This window comes from Astatotilapia calliptera, chromosome 16 (assembly GCF_964374335.1).
Source record: "Astatotilapia calliptera chromosome 16, fAstCal68.1, whole genome shotgun sequence".
Lineage (NCBI taxonomy): Eukaryota > Metazoa > Chordata > Actinopteri > Cichliformes > Cichlidae > Astatotilapia > Astatotilapia calliptera.
The window spans coordinates 32,912,814-32,934,837 of NC_137437.1; the positions used below are offsets into that span (position 1 = coordinate 32,912,814).

General features: G+C 40.2%; 1 protein-coding gene across 1 annotated transcript in view; it reads right to left on the reverse strand.

Annotated features, from left to right (window-relative positions):
* The window catches only part of tmeff2a (transmembrane protein with EGF-like and two follistatin-like domains 2a), a 134,286-nt gene that overhangs the window by 20,582 nt on the left and 91,680 nt on the right, over positions 1 to 22,024 (reverse strand). Inside the window, exon 5 of the mRNA XM_026145780.2 lies at positions 10,407 to 10,503. Coding sequence (XP_026001565.1) covers positions 10,407 to 10,503 — 97 coding nt within the window. The remainder of the gene's footprint in view (positions 1 to 10,406; positions 10,504 to 22,024) is intronic.

The window sequence follows — 22,024 nt, forward strand, 5'->3', positions numbered from 1 at the left end:
TTTTTTCTATAGAGTTCTACACAACTGCACTTCTTTTTGCAAACAGTTGCCATGTGATAAAGAAAACATAAGAAAGAATGCAGGTTTAAGGTGTTTCCATATAGGTTTCACTTTTCAGGCCCAGAGGCAATATATAAAGTTATAGTAAATTCCCTTAGACCAGGGGTGTCCAATTCCAGGCTCAAGGGCGGGTGTCCTGCAGGTTTTAGATATCATCCTAAATCAAATGATTAGTTCATCACCAGGCCTCTGGAGAACCTCAAGACATGTTGAGGAGGTAATTTAGCCATTTAAATCAACTGTGTTGGATCAAGGACACATCTAAAACCTGCAGGACACTGGCCCTTGAGCCTGGAGATGGACACCCCTGCCTTAGACCCTCATGTCAATGCCAAGTTTTTGAGACCTCTACTTTATTGATTGTATTGATACCAACTGTGATAGGATTGAAACTTTGTTTCTTTCCTAGAAGTTATTTTTTTTTGTTTTTGTTTAGAAAAAAAAAACAAAAAAAACATACCTTTATTTAAAGCCTATACCGAATATGTGAAAATACTAGCTGTGCATTTACTTGCAAAATTTGCAGTATGGCATTACATAAATAAAATGAATTGAATTAGATTGGACATGTTAATCATGTTTCTGGTGTTTGATTCCTTTTGGAACATTTGTAATGCAATACAAAATAAGGTGTTGATTTTCCAAGCCAAATGGGTGTAGTCACAGTGGTTGTGTTCGTCTTCTATATACAATCTAATCAAGACAATGATTATTACACATCCCATTGCATTAAGGTGGATGCAGATTTTACAAATAGGACTCTCAGCAATCAAGCTCAAATTATCTGCATAGCTAGATACCACTGGAGGCAAGTGATTTTTATTTTTTTTTGTCATTTGTGTTAACCTTTAAAGATTATACAGCACAGGCTTTAATTTTTGCAAAAGCTGCCCTGAAGACAAGATTAGGCTTACAATTATAGTGCCCGCGTTATCATAAAAAGTATCTAAATGGGAACAGTTTCAGCATGAAAGGAAGCAGCAAGACTCAAAGAATCAAAGCACAGTCTTCCCAGCTTCTGAACTGAGAGCAAGTGTCCAGACATCCATCACCAAAAAACATAATATAGGCTTAACAACACGGTCGTATACATGTGCACATGCACACCACTCATCTCCCATCGTAGAACACTTTCAGACTGTTGTCCATCCCGAGAGGCCGCAGTTGGTCGGTGGCTGATATCTGTGCTCCATACATTTTTAATGAGGCCTCTCACTTTCTCCACAATAGGCACTATACCACCAGACTGCAGTGCGTCAACACATCCTAGTGCTACCCGCAGACAGCCATGCACAAAAACTCATATGCATAAAGAAGACAGCTATCGTTTTGCCGTAGTCTTTGTTTTCCCCATTCTCCTTTTCACACACACCAAGCCATTCCTTCACACATGCTGCTGAGAGGTACAGAGGGGTAAAGAAGTGTTAAATGAAAGGTAGCAGTGTGATTGCAAATGTGCGAACTATATCCAAGTGTGTGCACAACGTGTGTGAGAGAGTACTTTCCTAGCAGGATGTGTAGTATTGATTAGTTTCTGGCGATTTCCCTCCCATCAAAGCCTCCCCACCTCCAGACTGTCTGCGGGCTCCCAACTGAAAAGGCCACTTTACACACATTTCAACACTTACAGCAGCTGAGGACAACATATCCACTGACTGCCTCATGTTGTGTACAAATCCTTAGCAGCTAACCTCACTGCAACTGAACACAGCATTGATTTTCATAATCCTCAGCCTCAAATTTCACTGTAATCCTTTGAAAAACTGTGCGAGAGAAGCAAATAGACAAACAGAGCCAGAGAGAGAGATGTGGAGACAGGGAGAGCAAAACAGTAACGGTGCAATGCAAAGTAAGGAAGAGAAAATATACAATAAAACCCAACAGGCACAAACAGCAAAAATAAATTGCAATGCTCTGTGACACAAAATGTTATGAGTCCAGTAGTCATTGATGGATTGCTGAACAGGTATACTGGGCGCAGACAAACAACTTGTACAGGTGCTAGATCAAAAAACAAATTGAAGACAGAAGGTCATCACAAAGCAGAAAAAGCTATTTACAGACATAAACACATTCATCATCTAGGTCGATGTGATGTGTTATCTTCATGAGATGTACTCGCAGACGTCACCTGACAGAGCAGAGCTGGATAACACAGCTGATATTCCCATGAGAAGGAGAACATGGCGGAATGGGAAAAACAAAGCAAAACTACAGACTGATAAATAATAACACTGCTCGGTCTGTACAGTCATCTCTGGGCCAAAAGTCAATGTAAACATTTAATATAAGACATAAAATCTAAAGTCTATTCGTACACGCAAAGAGACCACAAAGAGTTACAAACTAACTAAAAGTAAAGTAGTTATCCAGTGCTCACAAAGGGATGTCAAATAACCTCAAAAAGGTCTCCAAAGAGATGTAAAAAATCTACATCAAAACACAGAAAGTTAAAATATGACTACACGTGGAGGTAAAACTTCACACCTCCACAAAAAGATGCAGAACAATGACAAAGGGACAAATAAAGTCTATGAAAAGTTAGAAAAACCCCTATAAACCACATCTAGGCATTGTACTGATAAACTCCCTGATAGCCGATTGTTTGGTGGACTCTCTTATGCCGTAACAAGACGTTGCGGGAAATCTGGAACTTCAGTTGACATACAGCGGACAATTTAAAATGTTCTTCTTGGTCCTTGATGACAGATGCAATGTTTGCAACACAGTCCAGTTAAAGTTTGAGATTACAAAGGGGATGGCAGCAATGCACTCAGTGACAGGGACCGCGTCAGGAGTGATTCGTTCATGGGGGAAAACGAATGCTTCGATAAGCTGGGGCTGTGAAAAACTGTTGCATTTTTAAAGTAGATGCATGAGGAAGCTGTCAGGTGGCTCAGCCTGGCCAAAAAGCTAACAGAGTGTGGGACCTGAGAGCTGAAATACGAGTTTTGTGAGAAGAAGGACAAGGACATTCCAGAGCTCTCAGATGCAGAATAGAAGGCAGATGCTACATTTGCTGTTGATGTGACCGTCCTTCATGTTTTCACCTCGGACATTGATTTCGCTCACTGAAGAAAAAAAAAAACAAAACAGACTGAAAAACTGCAGATTATATAATTCAACTACAAGTAAAATAGCAGTAGCACTTTGTATAAAGTTAAAAGTCCTTTTTTTGCAAAACCATGCACATTTTGTGCACAACAGTTTTTGTCAATGTTGATTAAACTGCAATAACACATTGGCATTTTAACTAGAGATGGACCGATCCGATATTACGTATCGGTATCGATACTGACCTAAATTACTGGATCGGATATCGGAGAAAAATAAAAAATGTAATCCGATCCATTAAATATCACGAAAGCACCTCACAAAACTTGCAACACGCCGTAACTCACCTCAGAACTTTAGCACGTCGGAGCAGTATGCATCACGTGATAGAGCGGCTGTGGCATGCGGGACCTGTCGGTGGTCTGGATAGCATGTGGAGCTTCGCTAGCAACCCGGCATTTCATCTCCGACAAAGTTATCCCCGAGAGAAGTAAAGCAAGTGTGTAAGTCCATCTCTGAATGTTTGTAAAGCATTCCTGCCTTAAGCTTAACAAGCGACTGCCTCTCCTGCTGCTACTTCAATCATGAAACTGCTTAACGATCAGCTGATCGGCTTTTCTGTGCGAGTCCGTGTCTCTAGTTTGCTTTTGGCCCACTTTGCACCAGAAAGAGGAAACCAGCGGCTGAACAACAGCAGCACGTTTAAGCTTGATCAGCTATTGTTAGAATTTATTTAATATTACTTTCTACTCGAGGATCTTTTCTACGTAGCTGACGCTGGTAACTGTGCAGGGGCGCATCTAGCAAAGTTTAGCCAGAGGGGCCGATAGGGCATTAACAGGGAAAAGGGGGCACAAAGACATACTTTTCTTTCTTATTCTCATTTAAAATGTCTAGCTTTTAATAAATAATTATCTGACACCCAAAGTTTTAATTTGATGTAAAATGAATAGAAGTCAATTACTGTATATAGTAACTAGTAAGTCTAATATACCCTAGTAAGCTATAGTACTTTTTCCTTTGGGAAGGTACTATCTGTGCAGTCTGCAATTTTGTTGAAGAAAGATGTTGAATCTATTTAATATTTCTTGAAAAATAATTGATTTCTGTGCATTTTTTTTCACACTGCATCAAATTAAGGTTGATTACGTCGATTAAGCATCATGAGGTGGAGCGTGAGGGGTGGTTCCCTATTTTTTATTTATTTATTTTTGTTGTTGCTGGGAGTTGGAACCCTATTAGTTAGGTTGCTTAATATTTCTGCTAAGTACTCTTTAAAATACCAGAATAGGGAGGATGGTGTAGGTTTATGTTTATTAGATTGATCAGTATTGCTGAACTATGAAATACTTTTTTTTGCATACAGGTATAACAGAATAGCTTTAGTGTAGTTGTTGTTTTAAACTTGAGTATGAACTTATACAAAATGCAGCAAGATATTTAAAAACAGTTTTGTTGATTAAAAAACACTATATCGGATTCATATCGGTATCGGCAGATATCCAAATTTATGATATCGGTATCGGACATAAAAAAGTGGTATCGTGCCATCTCTAATTTTAACTGTGCCTATTTCACATTTTCACTGCCTGATTGTAACAGCTACTCTTACAAGCAGCAGTTTCCCATGTGAGCCTTTGGGAAAATGAATTGCTGGCACGTGATTTTACAAATTGGAAACAAAATAAAATGACAAACGAATGAACAGAGTCTATTAAAAGTTACTATATTACAATAACTGGGTGTAAAACAAATGAAAAACCAGAAAAGGACTCAAAACTTCTTTAAAGAGGTGCCAACCAGCATCAAAGACATACTACAACAACTTTCAAGGTCACCATTGCTGCAAGTGAAACCACAACAAATGGATTTAGAAACAGAACGAAGAGATGAGAAGTGACAAAGCCTATGAAAAGTTCAAAAATGTACATTATGCATTACATACAAATGTTATCAAAAATAGTCTAAAAACTAAACAAAGGGATGCAAAGCAGAGACCAAAGAGTCTATTGTGAAGTTACTAAATTAGTATAACTTTATATAAAATAACAAAACACTCAAAATTTCTACAAAGAGATGCAAAATATCTACAAAAGGCCTCAAAATATCCAGAAACACACTATTAAAACTATAAGAATGTCACATGACAAAACACTACAGAGGTCTAAAAAGTACTAAAAGGAAATGTAAAACAACTAGAGTGATAAGTACGACTAAAACAAAGAAAAATGAACATATAGAAATTGCAAATGAATGATAAAAAAAGCAAAGCTCTGGTTTCCATGCAGGAGGGGTAGTTTGCTCTCCACAGAATGGTTTCAGTGAGGAGATGAGTGCTGGCTTTTAAAAAACCCTCTCAGGAGGTCTAACCCCAGTGTTCGTGCAGCAAGTGTCCCTTGCCATGACCGGTTCACTCGCTGCTCCTCCTCTTCCTTAATTCTATCAACACCGATGGGTGCTACTGATGGGTTTGAAAGCATGGATTTTTCTGGGTAATTACAGTTTTACACCACAAATGGATCTAAATGGATTTTTTTGTGACACTGTATTGATCCCTCAGGGGCAAATTTGTCTTTTTTTGCTTGCTGTCTGCCTCCAGAATATAGAGAGGTGGAGTAAGGCTACTAAGGCTCTTTGATACAGCAGGAACAAGTGCAGTAAGGTTTACCCAAAAGAGGTTCTTGCAAACTACACAGAAAGACTAAGCACATTTCTCCTTTTCCTATCTGAATCAATAAAGAGAAGAAGATTGATTTATGAAGACTGATTTATGGTGAGTCGAGATAGACTTTATTGATTCCTGCAGGAAAAAAATGTTCTCTCTCTTTAACCCATCGCAAAAACTAAGACCAGTGGGCAGCCCCTATGCGGCAACAATAGAGTTTCAAGCAAATGCCTTGGTCAAGGGTATTTTTAACCGAGTATTTGATGATGAATCATAAATGATGACAACTGGAATTATCTGATCTTTGTTGAAGAGGGAAAAAAAATGCTGAAATAGTTTTTATGTTATCCTGACCAAGCAAAAGCTGAACAGCTTATAACATGCTGGCATGCATTCTATTATACTGTCAGGATGTATAAAAATAATAATCAGGTTTTAAAACAACAAAAATTAAAGATGCAAATAGCAAACTGATAAATTCATTTTAAACAAAGCAAAAAATAAAAAGTGCAAAATCACGTCATCACCATCAGCAATTTATTTCAAAACAGCTTCTAGAATAGTTTTAACCATAGCCTTTATCCGGACCTCTAAATTGCTGCACACATTTCAGACCCTTTTCCATCAGGGTTTCACATAAATTTAGTTTTGTGACTCAGTAATGGCTGCAACCGCAGTTAGAAAAGCAACTGAGCCAATCACAGCTTTTTACGAGAAATTACAAATGTGGAAGTTGTGTACCTGTACCGAAGCCAAAAAAATCTGTGACAGGAAAATTGGTACAAAACAAGCACTGATGGGCTGTTTGGAATACTGCCAAGTTGAGACCTTGTGCATCCGGGTTGATTGGGACAATTGCTTGTTCTAACAACTGCAGCGTGTTATAGTGTAGCAGGACCAATATCCACAATAACACAATGAAATAATTTTTCACTTTCTCATCAGGTTTACCATTGTGTAAACCAATGACGGTACACAGAGTGCTTCGTTGCATAACAACAAATGACAAATTTGGTTTCTGGCACCAAACTAATCACCAATGTTGGGATGTGATTGACTGGAAGTCTTGCAGCGATGTTGGCGAGCTAACTTATAGCAAAAATGCAACTTTGTAATTACTTTATCTGACCACAGGACAGCTAAAGGAGCAATATAATAATATATAAAACTGCAATACAGTAATATCCACTGATTAAAATTAAAATTACAGTAAGGTGACAATATTGATACTGCTCTTCTGGCTGATAATCATGAAGCAATAACAGCAGCTAGTTAGCTTAAATATGTAAGAAAACTTCAGACCTAAGAATAAATAAAATGGACATAGCCACCATAATATTCTTTGTTTGTGGACTAGTGATCATTTGTAACAGAAAACACTGTTATATTGCATAGAAAATGGTTGTAGCAATCACCATCTGTTAGTGCGCTATGAGATTGTACTCGTGTAGTGCACTTCCTCAGTGCTTTCCGAAAAGTACTGATGTTCAAGCATAGACTGTAATGCATCGAGGAAAAGGAGAGAAACATCTCAATATGAAGCGGCACTAGGCATTTGTTTTCATTAGTTTGGGAAAATATGCCGATATGCTATAACGATATGGAATATGCATATAACACAAAAATGTCTTTGTTATATTCAACTTGCATGAAAGAAATGAAAAAAAAAAAGCAGAGAAAGTGGCTGAAAGTCTTGTTTTCATTTTGCCAATGAGCTTAATTTTTCTACAAAACAAGTAGTGAATGATCAGTGCTGATGTATAAAGGTACTTTCAACTGTTCTCTTTTCCCAAAGGGTTGCTACAATGGATGGATTTGAATAGTTTTCCAGGACTGGGACAGGGTTTGTGTCACATCCTGGTCTTGAACTGAGGATCACTCACATTTAAGGCAAAATGTGTTAACCACTACACTGTGGAGCCACAAACTAGTGCTAATGCATAAATAAAGTAATATTAGAATTTTACTAACTGAAACGAATCCCAGCACAGTGGAGTATTTATTGGCTGGTCTCTCTCTCATAGAGGGCCGAATGACTTGTGAGATAACTGCACTGAAAAGCATCAGCAAATGCCTTAGCGATGGTTAAATGTAGTAGACAGTTAGAGGCGTTCAAACATCAATCAATCAACGTCAATAATACATAACTCTAAGCCTTCACACAGTGAGTGTGATGCACCATAGTTCATAAATGTGTTCATCTCTTCCATAAATTCTTTTAACATGGGAGTGTATGTGGATTGTTGAGCTTCTGAAGCCAGCTTCAGGTGGATATCAAAGGAGGTGCAGTTTTAGAAACTTCTCCTGGGCTTTGTTTTTTAGGCCAGGAGTTTGTCATTTGATTAAAACTGAAAGCAGGAGGAAACAGTTAACATAGGCCTGTCCAAATATGGCAAAATCTTCTTACCAACCAACACCACTTAACCTCGCTAATTAGCTAATTAACGCTAATTAACAAGAAATAAACACGAAACTGAATAATTAAGTGACAACGAGACGCCACTTCATTCTGATTATCAGCCCACGTCAGGTCCCATATATCTGAGCGTTGCAGTGCTTTACATGGCAGCAAACAATTTGCAGAGGAAAATTATTCCTTAATTATTCATATCTGCATTTCTTGTGCGAAAATAGGAAAAATGTTTCACGTCACATCACTTTATCCTCACCTGGTATTTGATTACTTTCTTCTCTCTCCACTCATTGTTTCATCAGCTGACGGTTTGTTTGATTAAACTCAGCTTCCTCCTGATTGGAATAACCTGTCATTTTAATCAAAATGATCTTATATTTTGCCAGTTGTTGGGTGCTGTTTGATGAAAATTACCTGCTGTTGGTTTGCAATTACCTTTCTGATTATTCGCCAGAAACATTCTTATCAAAACACCTTTGGGGCTTTTGAAAGATTAAAGGGTACTTGCTGTTCCTGTTTTTACAAGAAAGGACACTGAAATATTCATACGTCTGTTTATGTCAACTGCTTTTTTAACGAGATGCATTATTGACTTTCGCTGCCTCTCTCGCCCGTTGTCTCCTCCCTCCCTGCATTATGTAGAGTATAATTGTCTTTATTTCAGCTTGTGCTAAATATGCTCAAGGCTCCTCTTGCTTTAATGTTTTTGGTTTTCTGTGCACAAAACCATTGAAAGCACTTTGCTGTTGTGACCTTATGGATTCTCCCTTTGGATATTAAGAAATTGCCAATAAATCAATTTATGTGCTTTAGCAGAATATTAAGGTGCATTTGTGGAAGTGGGAGGCATCAGGAGGAGTGGACTCCAGCTGTTCAGTATTTGCAACAGGGCTCAGAATGCATCATGAAGCCGTTCCTTGGCATTACGGTTATTGCACACCCGGGTACATTATCTTTCCATTACATCAAGCAGTTTGATAGAGTCATACTCTCAGGGCACTTCTAATTTCTAGCGGTACATCTGGGATTTCTTAGAAGCGCTACCTTCCTTTTTGCTGATACCAGCTGACGGTGTTCCACACCAAATCTGTACCGTCGGTTCATTTAAGCCTCATTCATGCTGCACAAAGCACTGATGCTTTCGCTGGAACAGTTGAGCCTTCTTCTAATTGGCTTCTGAACACGCGTGTTTTTATGTACCCCTGAGGATGTTTTTAGTGCTGCCTACTTGCTAATGCATGTGGGCGAGCCAAAAAACACATTACCTGCATCCATCTCATCTGCAGTAAATGGTTAAATCTATGACAAACGTTATTTCATCACTGAACTAGTTTTTCTTGTGTAAGTCAAAGTCATTTTTGGCCTGACATTGCCAAGTCCTGTAAGGATAGTAATTGGATTTCCAGAATAAGCGAAAATCTCCTTTCTCTCCCTGCCCTGCTCTAGTAATTGAGGTTAAATGAAATGGTCAGCCATGCACTAAACCTCAGTGGGTGTTCAGAACTGAGCGTCTGCAGGATAAAAGAGGGCTCTTATTTGAGTTCTTTGTGTTCAGACTTGCCAAAATGTCTCAAATAACAAACATAAGGGGTATATTTATGATGAAAATAACATGATTTGTGTGACAAGGCTTTGACAACATCAGTGATGTACCTCATCTGACTCACCATCACCAGTGAACCTATAATGAGTGAGGTTTTCTTGTGGTTGGCTGTACTGCACAAACTGTGACCATGACCATGGCTTAGGTGAAGAGCCATTAGGTGATCACTGAGTGCAAGTTTGATTTATAGACCTCTCTGCATTGAATCATATCTGTTATTAACCTCTGTCTCTCTTCCACAGCATGTCTTTATCCTGTCTTCCTTCTCTCACCCCAACCGGTCGCAGCAGATGGCCGCCCCTCCCTGAGCCTGGTTCTGCCGGAGGTTTCTTCCTGTTAAAAGGGAGTTTTTCCTTCCCACTGTCGCCAAAGTGCTTGCTCATAGGGGGTCATATGATTGTTGGGTTTTTCTCTGTATCTATGAAGCGCCTTGAGGCGACTTTTGTTGTGATTTGGCGCTATATAAATAAAATTGAATTGAATTGAATTGAATTGAATTAAGTTGTGACCACTTCTCTAGAAGGAGTACTGATTCTTGTGGACTGTGGACCGACATGAGCTCACTGGCTTTAAAAACGGTAGATGCAAGCGTTTCGGTTGGGAACACTAACCATACATCTTCTGCGTCCACATCGCACTCTGCCCCAAACTGGCAAATGTCACAGGTGGACGTCTCCTTCAGCCCAGTCTCCGCTGAGCCCTCTCCTCCTGCAAGAAACAGAGAGAAACAGAGGAAAACATGCGATGACTGATTCATTGCTGCCATTTCTTCTCTTACTTGTTGTCTAAAAGCCAGCAGGCTCTTTCCAACCTCTCACAATGTGACCATGAGAAAGCAGACAAGTGCATTTACATTCTGCCATATCCCGTCATAATCCCAGCGAAGCTATCTCCTTCATCCATTCACTCTTACCCCCTTCCTCCACCCCTTTCGAGTCCCTCGCCTGACTCTCATCTATCTCTCTCAAATCCCCGCTGATCTCTTCGGAGTCCCTCTTTTATTTCATCTCGCTGATTTTCTTGCTCTGAGAGTGCGACGACTCTTTGGCGGCGGTGTAGGTACTGGCGTCAGGCTTATGGTGGCTTAGGGACCCCACCGGTGCATATCACGCCTCATGAGTGGCCGAAGGGGAGAAGAAAGGGGGGGAGAGAAAAGTAATCTGGCCAATCTCAAATTGCATTCTCCTACCACAGAGGATTCTGCACGCTCTTTCGTGCTTTTTCTCCCTTCCCTTCGGCCCTCTTCTCCATTAGACAAGCTCTATTTTTAAACTTACCAGGGCCCGTGGGGACAACTTTGGAAAAGAAGACGAAGAGGTGGAACTTGGCATCATTTCCCCATGTCATATCTTTAATCTCCCCAACACACACACACGCTTGCACAGACACCCACGCTGCTGCCACCACGCATTGCTCCCTTGTGTCACGTCTTTCATTTTCCCTTCAGAAACTTTTGTTATTTCTTGTGATCCCTCGCGACACGCTGGATTGAATTGGAAAGAACTCCGGTAGAAAGGTTTTAACCTGATTTTCCACTAAAAGGCTTAAGTTGAGTTTGACTCTTCTTTTAAGGTCAAAGTCAGTTAGGTCTGCTTTGTTTGACTGTTAACATGTGAAGTTCCTTATCCATAACTCTCAGCTTGAATTTTGTTGCTATTGGTCAGATTATCCCAACAGCTTTGTCCGTGTCTTTTGCTTGTGTCCAATCCCACAATGCAGCCTACAAGAGTGAAAACTTCTTTTGCTGAGGATGTTAAGCTCCTTTCAAATGCTCTGCCTTTGCTTTCGGTGTTTTTTCCCCCCTTTTCTTTTGAAGCTGCGTCTGATGCTGCTGCAGGTGTTAGACGGCAGCCATGGCAATGAGGCAGCATGTCCTCTGAATGCTGAACATCTGCAGTCATGTGAAAAGATGTACATTTTGAATTCACTGCTTTACCTTCAGGTCACAGGGCTGGCAAGAATACAAAATGTGAAACGGTGTTGATGTTTAGCCATCGAGTTTAACGTGAATGCAGAGAGAAATCTTTTGCTTAGTTTGTCTTTTTAAACCTTAAAAAAGTAAAACTTTCAAGTTCCACTTTAGGTTAACTTTGAAATGCCTAATCAACAAATAGCACGCTTACTTTATAAATGCTTTAAAACAGAAGTTTTCTTTGTAAAAGTTTTGTTCACCTAATTCTGCAGTAAAAAAAAAAATCAGTAGATGACTTTGAACTAATAAATAAATCTTGGACTGGCTCTTTTATAGTGCTTTTCTACACCTGAGAACTCAAAAGTTCTTTATATAGCATTTCTCATTTACTCAAGCACTTTTTTTCATCTATATCTGCTCATATTTGAAAATATTCATCCTTTATCATATTCTGGGTCTTTGTGTAACACTCACAGGTTGTCTTCAGTCTGAAACAAGATGTTTTAGCTTCCTAGCCTCTCTGGCTTGTCTTCTGATTGGCTCTGCACTGCAAACAGAACATTTGAACAGAAGTTGGCTGAACCTCCTTTAAAAGCACAGTTTTACAAATGTTTTATAAAGTATTCTTGCATCTGTATGATAGCTTAATGTATGTGAGAGTGGATATCCTTAGTACAGTCACAATATCAGACACACAGCTCTGGTGGTGAGCACAGAAGTTGGCTCAAAGAGTGCTACAACAGCTTGTTTCAGGCTGAACAAACTAAGGGCTACACCAAGGCTCAACACAGGATAAATAAGGATTATTTGAACTATAAATGCATGTACCAAAGGCACTCTAGTAGAAACCATGAATAAAAATATGGAACTATAAATAAATTGCCTCTTTAAAGTGATAATGTTTAGCTGTTATACTGATTTATTCCGGTGTATTTATCTTGTCCTTAGATATACAGTGTAACCAGAATGGACAAAACATGATGCCTGCCTACAAATTGCATTCAATTAAAAGTGTGTTGAGAGCCCTGTAAGAGTAAAATGTGTCATATAAATTCCAGTCAATGCACCACTTACAATTTACACCCTCAAAGGTAAACATTTATCTTGTTTTTAGCTGCTAAATAATATATTGATTAAAGTTTTTATCTTCTAACACATTTCTTCTTCCCTTTGGTAAGTCAAGCTCCAAAACTCCAGGAGTTTCACTTTGCACAATGTAACTCATTAGTATATTTTCTTTATATCCTCTTTGCTCTGGTAATTGCCATCTTGTTCAAATTCTTCAGTTTGCAAGTCAGAGGTGTTCTTATAAATCTACGTAAAGAATAGATGAGATGTATGCAATGCGCAACATCAGAGGCCGAATACAAAAAAATAAATAAAATCTGCTAACGTGCCCTTTAAAGCCCATTAACAGGAAAAAGAAATCCATGTCTGTGAATTCATATACTTCCAAGGACTTCTGTCAGTGTTGTTCTCAAGTGTTCAACAGCGCATAGCAGTTCAATTATATGGACTCGGGTTTTGTCTCACATCAGAGTTTAGCGTATTGTCAGCGCAGACACTCCAGCTGATTGAATTAGCCAGTTGTGACTCTTTGACCACTGATGTGAATGTAATTTCCCTTATTTCCACCTGTCATGTATGTTTTGGTGTGTGAAATTCTCTCTCCCTCTCTGTTACACACACACACACACACACACACACACACACACACACACACACACACACACACACACACACACACACACACACACACACACACACACACACACAGGTTGCAGCAATTTTCAGTTCTTGGAGGCACCAGAACTAGCCAGCCTCTCCAGCCTTTCTGTACTCTGTCAAATGATCAGCTTCGAATAAAGGCTTGTGGGCAGGCGAGCATGTAAGCTCTCCCACGACTCTACTCTCCCACAATTGCACACGGGAGAAGGAGAGGGAGACAGAGAGAGCGAGCCCATGCATGTTTCTGTATCGCCCGCTTGTATTTCTTACATGTGTATTCGCGCATACATGGCACAGATGCCAGGATTATCTCCATGCCTGCTTCTTTCTGTCCTTTTCTCCATAGAACTGCAGCCAACACTTCACGCACTTTTCCCCAGATCCCCATTCTCAGTATTGCAGACACAATTACCAAAAGCAACTTGGGACAGGCAGTATTTTCCACATTCCAAATCCCCGATAGAGTCTCATGTAGCACTAACACAACATCTCCTGTGTTTCTGTGCCTGCTAATCCCAGGAATCAGGAGACACGGCTGCGTAATAACTGAAATGATTAGCCCCTCTGCTGCCCCCACAATCACCCCCCACCGGCTCCTACATCACCTAATATCGATCCATGCCTGGACCAGAGCGGTCGACCGGCCTCCTCTATGAGTAAGATCCTATAGCCTCACCTTCATCTCTAACAAAACCTGCCTTCCCTTTGTTCCCTTTGTTTTAATGCTTTCAGGCTAAATAAACACATGAAATGTAGATTTTGTGCAAGATTACAGCAAAAGGAGAGAAGAAGGCACAGAAAGAAGAGAGAAGGGACGTTTAGGATTAAGTTACTAGGCAGAGAAGAAGAGATCAGAGTGAAAAATGTGCGTTAAAGGGGAGATAAGCAGGATAAGAGATAAAATGACAGAGGAGTAAAAAAAATGGTGGATCAGTCACAAAGGTGCTGTGGACCTTCATCCGGGGGTTAGAGAGCATTCTTAATCCCCTTAGTACTGTGTATGGAGATTAGCCATGCATGCATCCACGGAAATTCACATAAAAAAAAAAAACAGCAGAATTCATCACTCCACTGGTGGCGCTAGCTATGCATTCTCCAGGCTGCCGTAGAAAAAACGGTTTGCTGCAAGGGAGGACACCAGCGACAAGCCAGGAGCTCATTTAACTGCAGCAGCCGCCTGAGTCAGTGTGCTGAAAGCAGGCGCTGGTCGATTTGTTCGGCTCCTGTAACTTGTGAAATAAAAGCAGGGACATCCAGTGTGCAGTCCCCGAAGCATATTTGTGATTCTGGGTGAATTGCAACTGAGGTCTAGCAGTTAACCACAATCATTTCTCACGCAGATTGTGACTTTACGAGCATATTATGACAAAAGGAACATTGCAGTCCAATCTAGTGGTGACATTTTTGTGCAAATGTGAACACAGTTTATTCACCGCCAACAGCAAATAGATCAGCTGCACAGATGTAGCTGTTAACTACCAACATATGTAGCAACTGTGCGTTTCTGCGACTGCACACACGCTTTCGAATCTATAATAATAATTTCCCACCAGTACGCGCTCATTTCGTTTTGTTTTTTATTACCTACAAATGTTCATGAACTGGAGTCACAAAGATCAGGACAACATGTTCTTTACGCATTTCAGTTAAAACATTTTCAATTCACATCCTCCGCTGAAAATTTGCATTTGTCTATTTGTGCTGTGTGTCTTTCTGTTGGCTTCATTTGCAATGACGACACATCTAAAATTCACTTTGCATTCAGTCTAAACACACCTTGTGACACAATCGTGTTTAAAGTACCTATCAGAGAACTAGCATGTGAACTAAATTTAAACACATTCAAAGGAAAGGCTGATGTGGAGCCACCGAACAACACACAAAGGCACTGAATAGTAAAGCAAAAATATAAGTAGAGGATAAGTAGCCCGTCCTCCAAAAATGTCCACGAATGATCGGCTCTGAATGAGCTACAGGCTTTCATAGCTGAGATAGGACCTGCTAATGCTGGAGTGATTTTGCCTGCCATTGCTTTATGCCTATCAAAAACGAGGCTAGTATTTGCCAGAAGACTTAGCAGAGACTCGGTGAAAGAGGGTTATATGGTTAAAAAAAACCCCTCTGCAGCCCAGATTATGACGGTAACACTGGATCTGAGTGTGATGACTTAAAAACAACCATCTCTGTCTCAGACTGATCCAGATTTCACGCTCCCCTGATAGAGCTCAAGTCCTTTGGCAAGCGAAAATAGAGGACAAATTGCATCGTCCAGATGTGCCAAGCAGATAGAGACCTATTGATATTGGCCCAGGGCTGTAACGGCTGCCAAAAGCGCCTCTACTAACTATTGACTTGAGTGGTGGGAGTGTTACTTTTGTGTTCTTTGTTGCTCTTATTTTCTTTCTTCCTCCCTCTCATGCTCTTCCTCTCCCCCTTGGTTGAATCTCAGCTTATAACCACGCATTGGTCAGAGGGCCCGGTGGCGCCAGTGTCCGGCAGCCTCACCTCTGTCAGTGCGCCCCAGGATGGCTGTGGCTACAATGTAGCTTGCCATCACCAGTGTGTGAATGTGTGTGTGAATGGGTGGATGACAGGTTGTGTAAAGCGCTTTGGGGTCCTTAGGGACTAGAAAAGCGCTATACAAATACAGGCCATTATTCCTGAATGAGCATATTCTCCACCACATGTGCGACAGTGTGGTGCAGTTGCATCTTTCTTCATGTCGATGCATTAGTGAAATAAGAAGGAGATTAAGAGAGAACAGAGGTGGGGGTCGTTGATTTGAGCGAGCGTACAGAGGGAACAAGAGACAGGCACAGGCTTGCACAAACAATAAGACAAACACGCAAGCACGCACGCGCAAAGACACACACCCAACGCGCCCATCATTGGGATGATGAATGAAGCCCACACAGCCCTGGAAAACAGAGCAGGACCAATACGACCTTGGTTGCAAACACACTGGGGAGAGATGGAGTGTGGTGGAGAGGGATGAGAGAGAGATGGAGGCTGATATATCCTACATGTGGCTGTGTGTGGCTGCTGAAACATACTGTGACGACCCCACATTTTGCTGTTACTGCAGAACGCCTCTTCAAATGGTTCTGTTTACAAAATGAGGCTTAAAACTTTTCTTTTTGATAGTTAGTGTTGGATCAAGTGACAACTCCCTTAGTTACACTGCAATAGGTCTGTGCTGCTGGTGTTTCTTCTTCACTCCCATCTTTATACATCACTTTACATCATTATTTATTATTAATCTCTGGCTCTCTTCCACAGCATGTCTTTTTGTCCTTTCTCCCTCCGATCACCCCCCAACCAGTCACAGCACATGGCTGCCTCTCCCTGAGCCTGGTTCTGCTGGAGGTTTCTTCCTGTTAAATGTTTTTTTTCTTTCCCACTTTTGACAAGTAATTGCTCAAAGGGGGTTGTTTGATTGTCGGGGTTTGATCTATATTATAGTGGGGTCTCTACCTTACAATATAAAGCATCTTGAGGTGACTGCTGTTGTAATTTGGCACTATGTAAATAAAGCTGAATTGAATTGCGTCTAGAATTTAGATCTAACATGTTTACTGCAATTTATTTAAACCCTCTGTTTATTTGGCTAAGATGGAAGGATGTTTTGGCCATATATTGTAATAACAAAATATAATATTACATAATTAATAAGGATTGAGAGCAGAAAAATTGCAAAAGTAAAAATGATTGTGGAAAATGTGACGATGCCTAATCAGTGATAAGGGAAGTTGGCTTACAAAGAAATATATAAAAGGTTTGAATGTTGGGAAACCTTTGATTAGTGGTTCAAACTAATGGTAATATGTCAACTGTTAGTTACAGTCAGTTAAAGTTATTTATGTTCAGCCATCAACATGTTGTTGTAAATAACATGGGCTTGTTTCATTTGATTATTTAAAGTGTCCATGTTTTGACATTTGGACTTTTAAGCATATGACAAATGACACAGCTGACTGATTACTAATTATATTTAGATGTTGAAACGAATGCGGTTAAGGTTAGGTTAATTGGTGATTATAAATTGATTATAGGTGTAAGTGTGAGTCCTGTGGTACCAAGACTGGACCTGTCAGACTGGACAGGTCTAGGCTTCAGCTGAGACATTAGTCTGTCAAGTAGGATTTTTCAAAGTACACATCATAAACTTAATCAAGAGCTGTGCATTAATGTTTTTAGTTATGTGTACCTAATGAATTACACCTTATCCAAATGCTTAGTTGGACTGCGTGCGCCAAATGTCCTGTGTACAGGCTACTAAATATATGTACCATGCCAGCAAAACAAAATTATGCCTACTGGCAGGTGTGATAAATCTAACCAAGGGCTGTTTTCTTCCCGTAAAACGACATGCGATCCATGAAAAGTGATCCAGGAAGCAATGAACATGAGCTAAGTAGCTGATAATGGCCTGGGATGATGATACAGAATCTATTGTACAGTATCACTGTATCAACATCGCAGTGCAACCTTGCACACAGTTTGAATCCTGCCTCATTTAAGATGTAATCTCTCTGTTGTGTGGAGAGCTCCATTAAAATTAGACCGTGCTGACAATTAAACTATGAAAGCCATCAATCAAAATGACATTATCTACGGGGACACTGCCCCAAGTGGCTGATCTGACAGGGCGAGCTGGGCCAGAGTACAGAAGACAGCCAAATAATCCATAAACATAATGGACATCAATATTGAAAAGATGACAGATGAGACTGCCGACAGAGGCCAGGATTCAATTTCTATTCTTTTTTTTGCTGTGGGAGACCATATCGCGTTTCACAAAGTCATTTGTCAGCCATAAGGCCAGTGAGGAGAAGCCAAGCTTCTCCAACATGTGAGCCAAGGGCGGTTGTTCCACTGACGCAAATGGCAAAATGAATCAGGCATGGGACAATAATGACAGTGATATAAATAATGAAACCATCAAAGTGTTTGGTGGACATTGGCACAGAAACACATCATGTGAACTACAGTGACATAACATAAAACCGATTAAGCTATATTTTCTAAGGCTGTGAATGAGCGTATTTTATTTGCAGTCAAATAATTAAAAGGTGAAACTCTTCTTAAGCTCTGGGAGCTTCTTTTATTAACAGTGCGAGCCGGCAAAAAAATTGCTTGCAAATAATTTACATGTGGAAGCAGAAAAGAAAAGATTTACTTCCAGTCTCGAACTGATCCAGCCGGAGTTCAAGGATCCTCGTTCTCCAGCTGGTTTGAGAAATGGGCTTCTCCTTCAGAAAAGATCGATTGTTAACATGATTGTTTATCACTGCAAGTAATCCATGCACCAACGAAGAAGCAGTGCTGTTGGACTGCATTGGGTTTGCCACGACAAATTTTGCTCGCCGGAGTCTGACCTGATCACACAATAAGTCAGACAGTGTCCACACCAGGATAGATTCACTACTGGTTTTATCATTATTATAATCCAATTGCAAATAATTTGCAATTAAAGAGATGATAAACATGCACAAACCCGGCCCTACCCTGTAACAATGGGATAAAATATGATTTGAATTCTCACTTGACCCTGTAAGAAGCACAGAAACAGAAGATATATTTTATTGTATAGTAATAAAGTTGTGTTGCTGGAGTTCTGAATTTACTAAGGAGTGATACTTGACTGTGATATGACAAGCTGCAATATTTGAGCTTAACTTTTGTGAGCACGCTGACCTGATGTTTCTCCAAAACCACAGTTTGATTTTTTTTTTTCCGGAAAGGAAAAAATAATAAAAAAGAAGCAGTTTTAAGTAGGCATAAGAAATTCCACATGGGTCTCATAGTATTAGCATTAAGAAACCAAGAGACCAAACTGCTGATGTTTGTATTATTTTTGGATTTGTATTCAGCCTCAGTTTCAGAATTGTTCCACCCCTAATGCTAACAAATGAGGTAGCAGTAATCCCTTATAGCAGCCACTCTGGAAATCATTAAAGGGAAATGCTCATTTCCAAATCCATATGTTTTTATTCTTGGACTCTACTAGAGTAGCTTTGCATGTTTCACAGTGCAAAATAATCCTTATTTATTGCACACCAGTTTTGACAAAGATTTTGCAAGGCTGTACAAGAAAAGCCTGCTTAAATCTTTCTGTGAATGTTTGCAAAGATCTACAAAGGATTATTCCTGAATACCCAGATCCACAGCGCCATGTCAAAGTACCATTCCTCGCCTAACCAAGAGCAAAGTTCGGCCACGAATGAGACTCGAGCTGCTCCTGGACCGAGGTCAGCCTAACTGGTCGTGGGAGAGACAAACAAGTCAGCCAGATCATTCTCACAGTGCTGTGGTTATGTAAGACTTAACTCCATGAATTTTGTCCGTCAATGTGCATGCATCACATAAACCTGCCAAAATTGAAAGTGCAATACACACACGGTGACCTCTGTCGAAATCCCACAAATGCTAGGCACAGCTTCAGCCAGGTAAAACTTCTATCAGCAATAACAAAGGGGATGTTAATGTAACATAATCCATAAACAATGTTCCCAACTGGGTCAGAGCCTTTATGAGTGGATTAAAAATATGAATTATGGTTCTAAAACTCCATCTCTCCCTGCTTTAAGAGGATTAGATCACACATTCTGTTCTCCTCACACCCAAATGGCCCAGGATGTGTCACCTACAGTCTCTGTAGTCAACCAGAGCTCAGGGGAAGTGCATTCAGGTTACTAACATAGGACTTTAGTGTATGTTTTATATATGTGATTTCACTATATTCACTTGTTGGAAAACAACAACAACAAAAAACCCACAGGTATTAAAACTCTTTACTAATTAAAATAATTATGACTTAATTGAAGGCATCTAAACATCCATCCATCCATCCATCTTCATCCGCTTTGTCCGGGGCCGGGTCGCGGGGGCAGCAGCGGGCAGGGGCGGGGGCCTCTTTGCTTAGGCTGCTGCTTAGGCATCTAAACAGAACAAATAATAATGGCACGTGCTGCAGTCTTACGAGAGAAACATACCATAAAATTAGGATTCATAAAGTAACACTGAGAACTTGGAAGAACATTATTTCACACTGCACTGATTCCCCAACAACAGAGTGTGGAATCAGCTTTTGTGCCGTTTCCCTGCATATTTGCAGCGGTTTACACCGGCCTTTTTCTGAGCAGCCCCTTCCTTTGTTGTGTCCCAGACAAGACTCTGCTTTTAATCCGGAAATATGCTAAACTAGCCTAAAGCAAGTCACATTGGGCTTTAAATAAGACAGGGAGAAGGCGCTGCACACTGCTCCCTCTTTAAGAGGACACCCATCTATTTTAAGTTTGTTATCACTAATGCGTTATGACAAAGCAACATTCTGGTCCAAAGCACTTACTGTCTATTAAGGTGAAAAAATGGATTAAAAAAAAAAATGAACCTCACAAAATCATTCACGCCTTTGTGTCTGCTTAATTTCAGTTCCATTTAATTTGATTCAAATGTGACAGCTAGCACCATCGGGGCAAATATGCAAGCAGTCTCCATTACTTAGCCAATGATTTTCTTTCTTGGTGTATACTTCCCTCCATCATGCCATTGTTTGTCCTCATATACACAGCCCACAAGGATTCTGAATTTCCAAGCCATATCTCACATCAGCATGCTCGTTGGAAATTCAATTAATTTCCCTCTCAGCTTGCACTAGCAGCTAGGCCTCTCTAACCTTGGCATATTTACACTCAAGCCCCTGCACAAGGTGAAGAATATACAGGAATGAGCTGGCAGCGAGTAACACTCTCTCTGTGTCTCTGGCTTTTTCTATCCGACCCTTGTGGAAAATTGTGATGCACTCTGGTTTGTTGAGTGGTCCTTCTGCAAAAATATCGTGTCCTATGCGGCTTGTTTGGGACACAAGTAGCCCACCTGGACCAATGCTACAGTGTGAAGCTTCCGTGGATAGGTACTGTGGCACACTTCATCCTACTGTGATGGTGTAAAGTTACCTAAATATATTAAGGCAACATTTTAAATGTCTGCTAATTAGATCTTAGCTCATAACAACACAGACAGGCATTATTCTGGCTTGACAGGGGGCTACAAAACTAAGTAAAGCAGGCATAAACATGTCAATCAGGCACAGTGTGTACACATCCACGGTGCTGAGAAGTGATCTAATTAGGTATATGAAGTGGAAACACCTGTAGGGTGAGGCCTCTAAGCATCTCGACAATACAAAATCCTGTAATGTTTTTATTCAACCTGACAAAAACTACAGCTCCTGCACATTTTCCATGTGCAGCTTAAATGAGGCAATCATTTGGCCAAGTACAGTTCATCCCTTTTTCATTTATTTTTGGTGACGCTTAATGAAAAGTCTTTGCATGTGTTTGCCTCATCTATGTAGTGGCAGCAGGGAAAGAAGCTGTTGGCATGTCTCTGTCTATTAAGCTTGCAGACAAACAAGACACATGTTAAAATGTCTATAAAACCATGCATAAAAATCAAAATTTGTGACTTAATGGGGAGTTATGTTCCTCAGTAGGTGAAGGGATGTTATACAGAGACAGACACAGAGAAAGTAAATTAGAACATTTCTCAAAATGTCACACTGTTCCTTTAAATTAATTCCTTAGG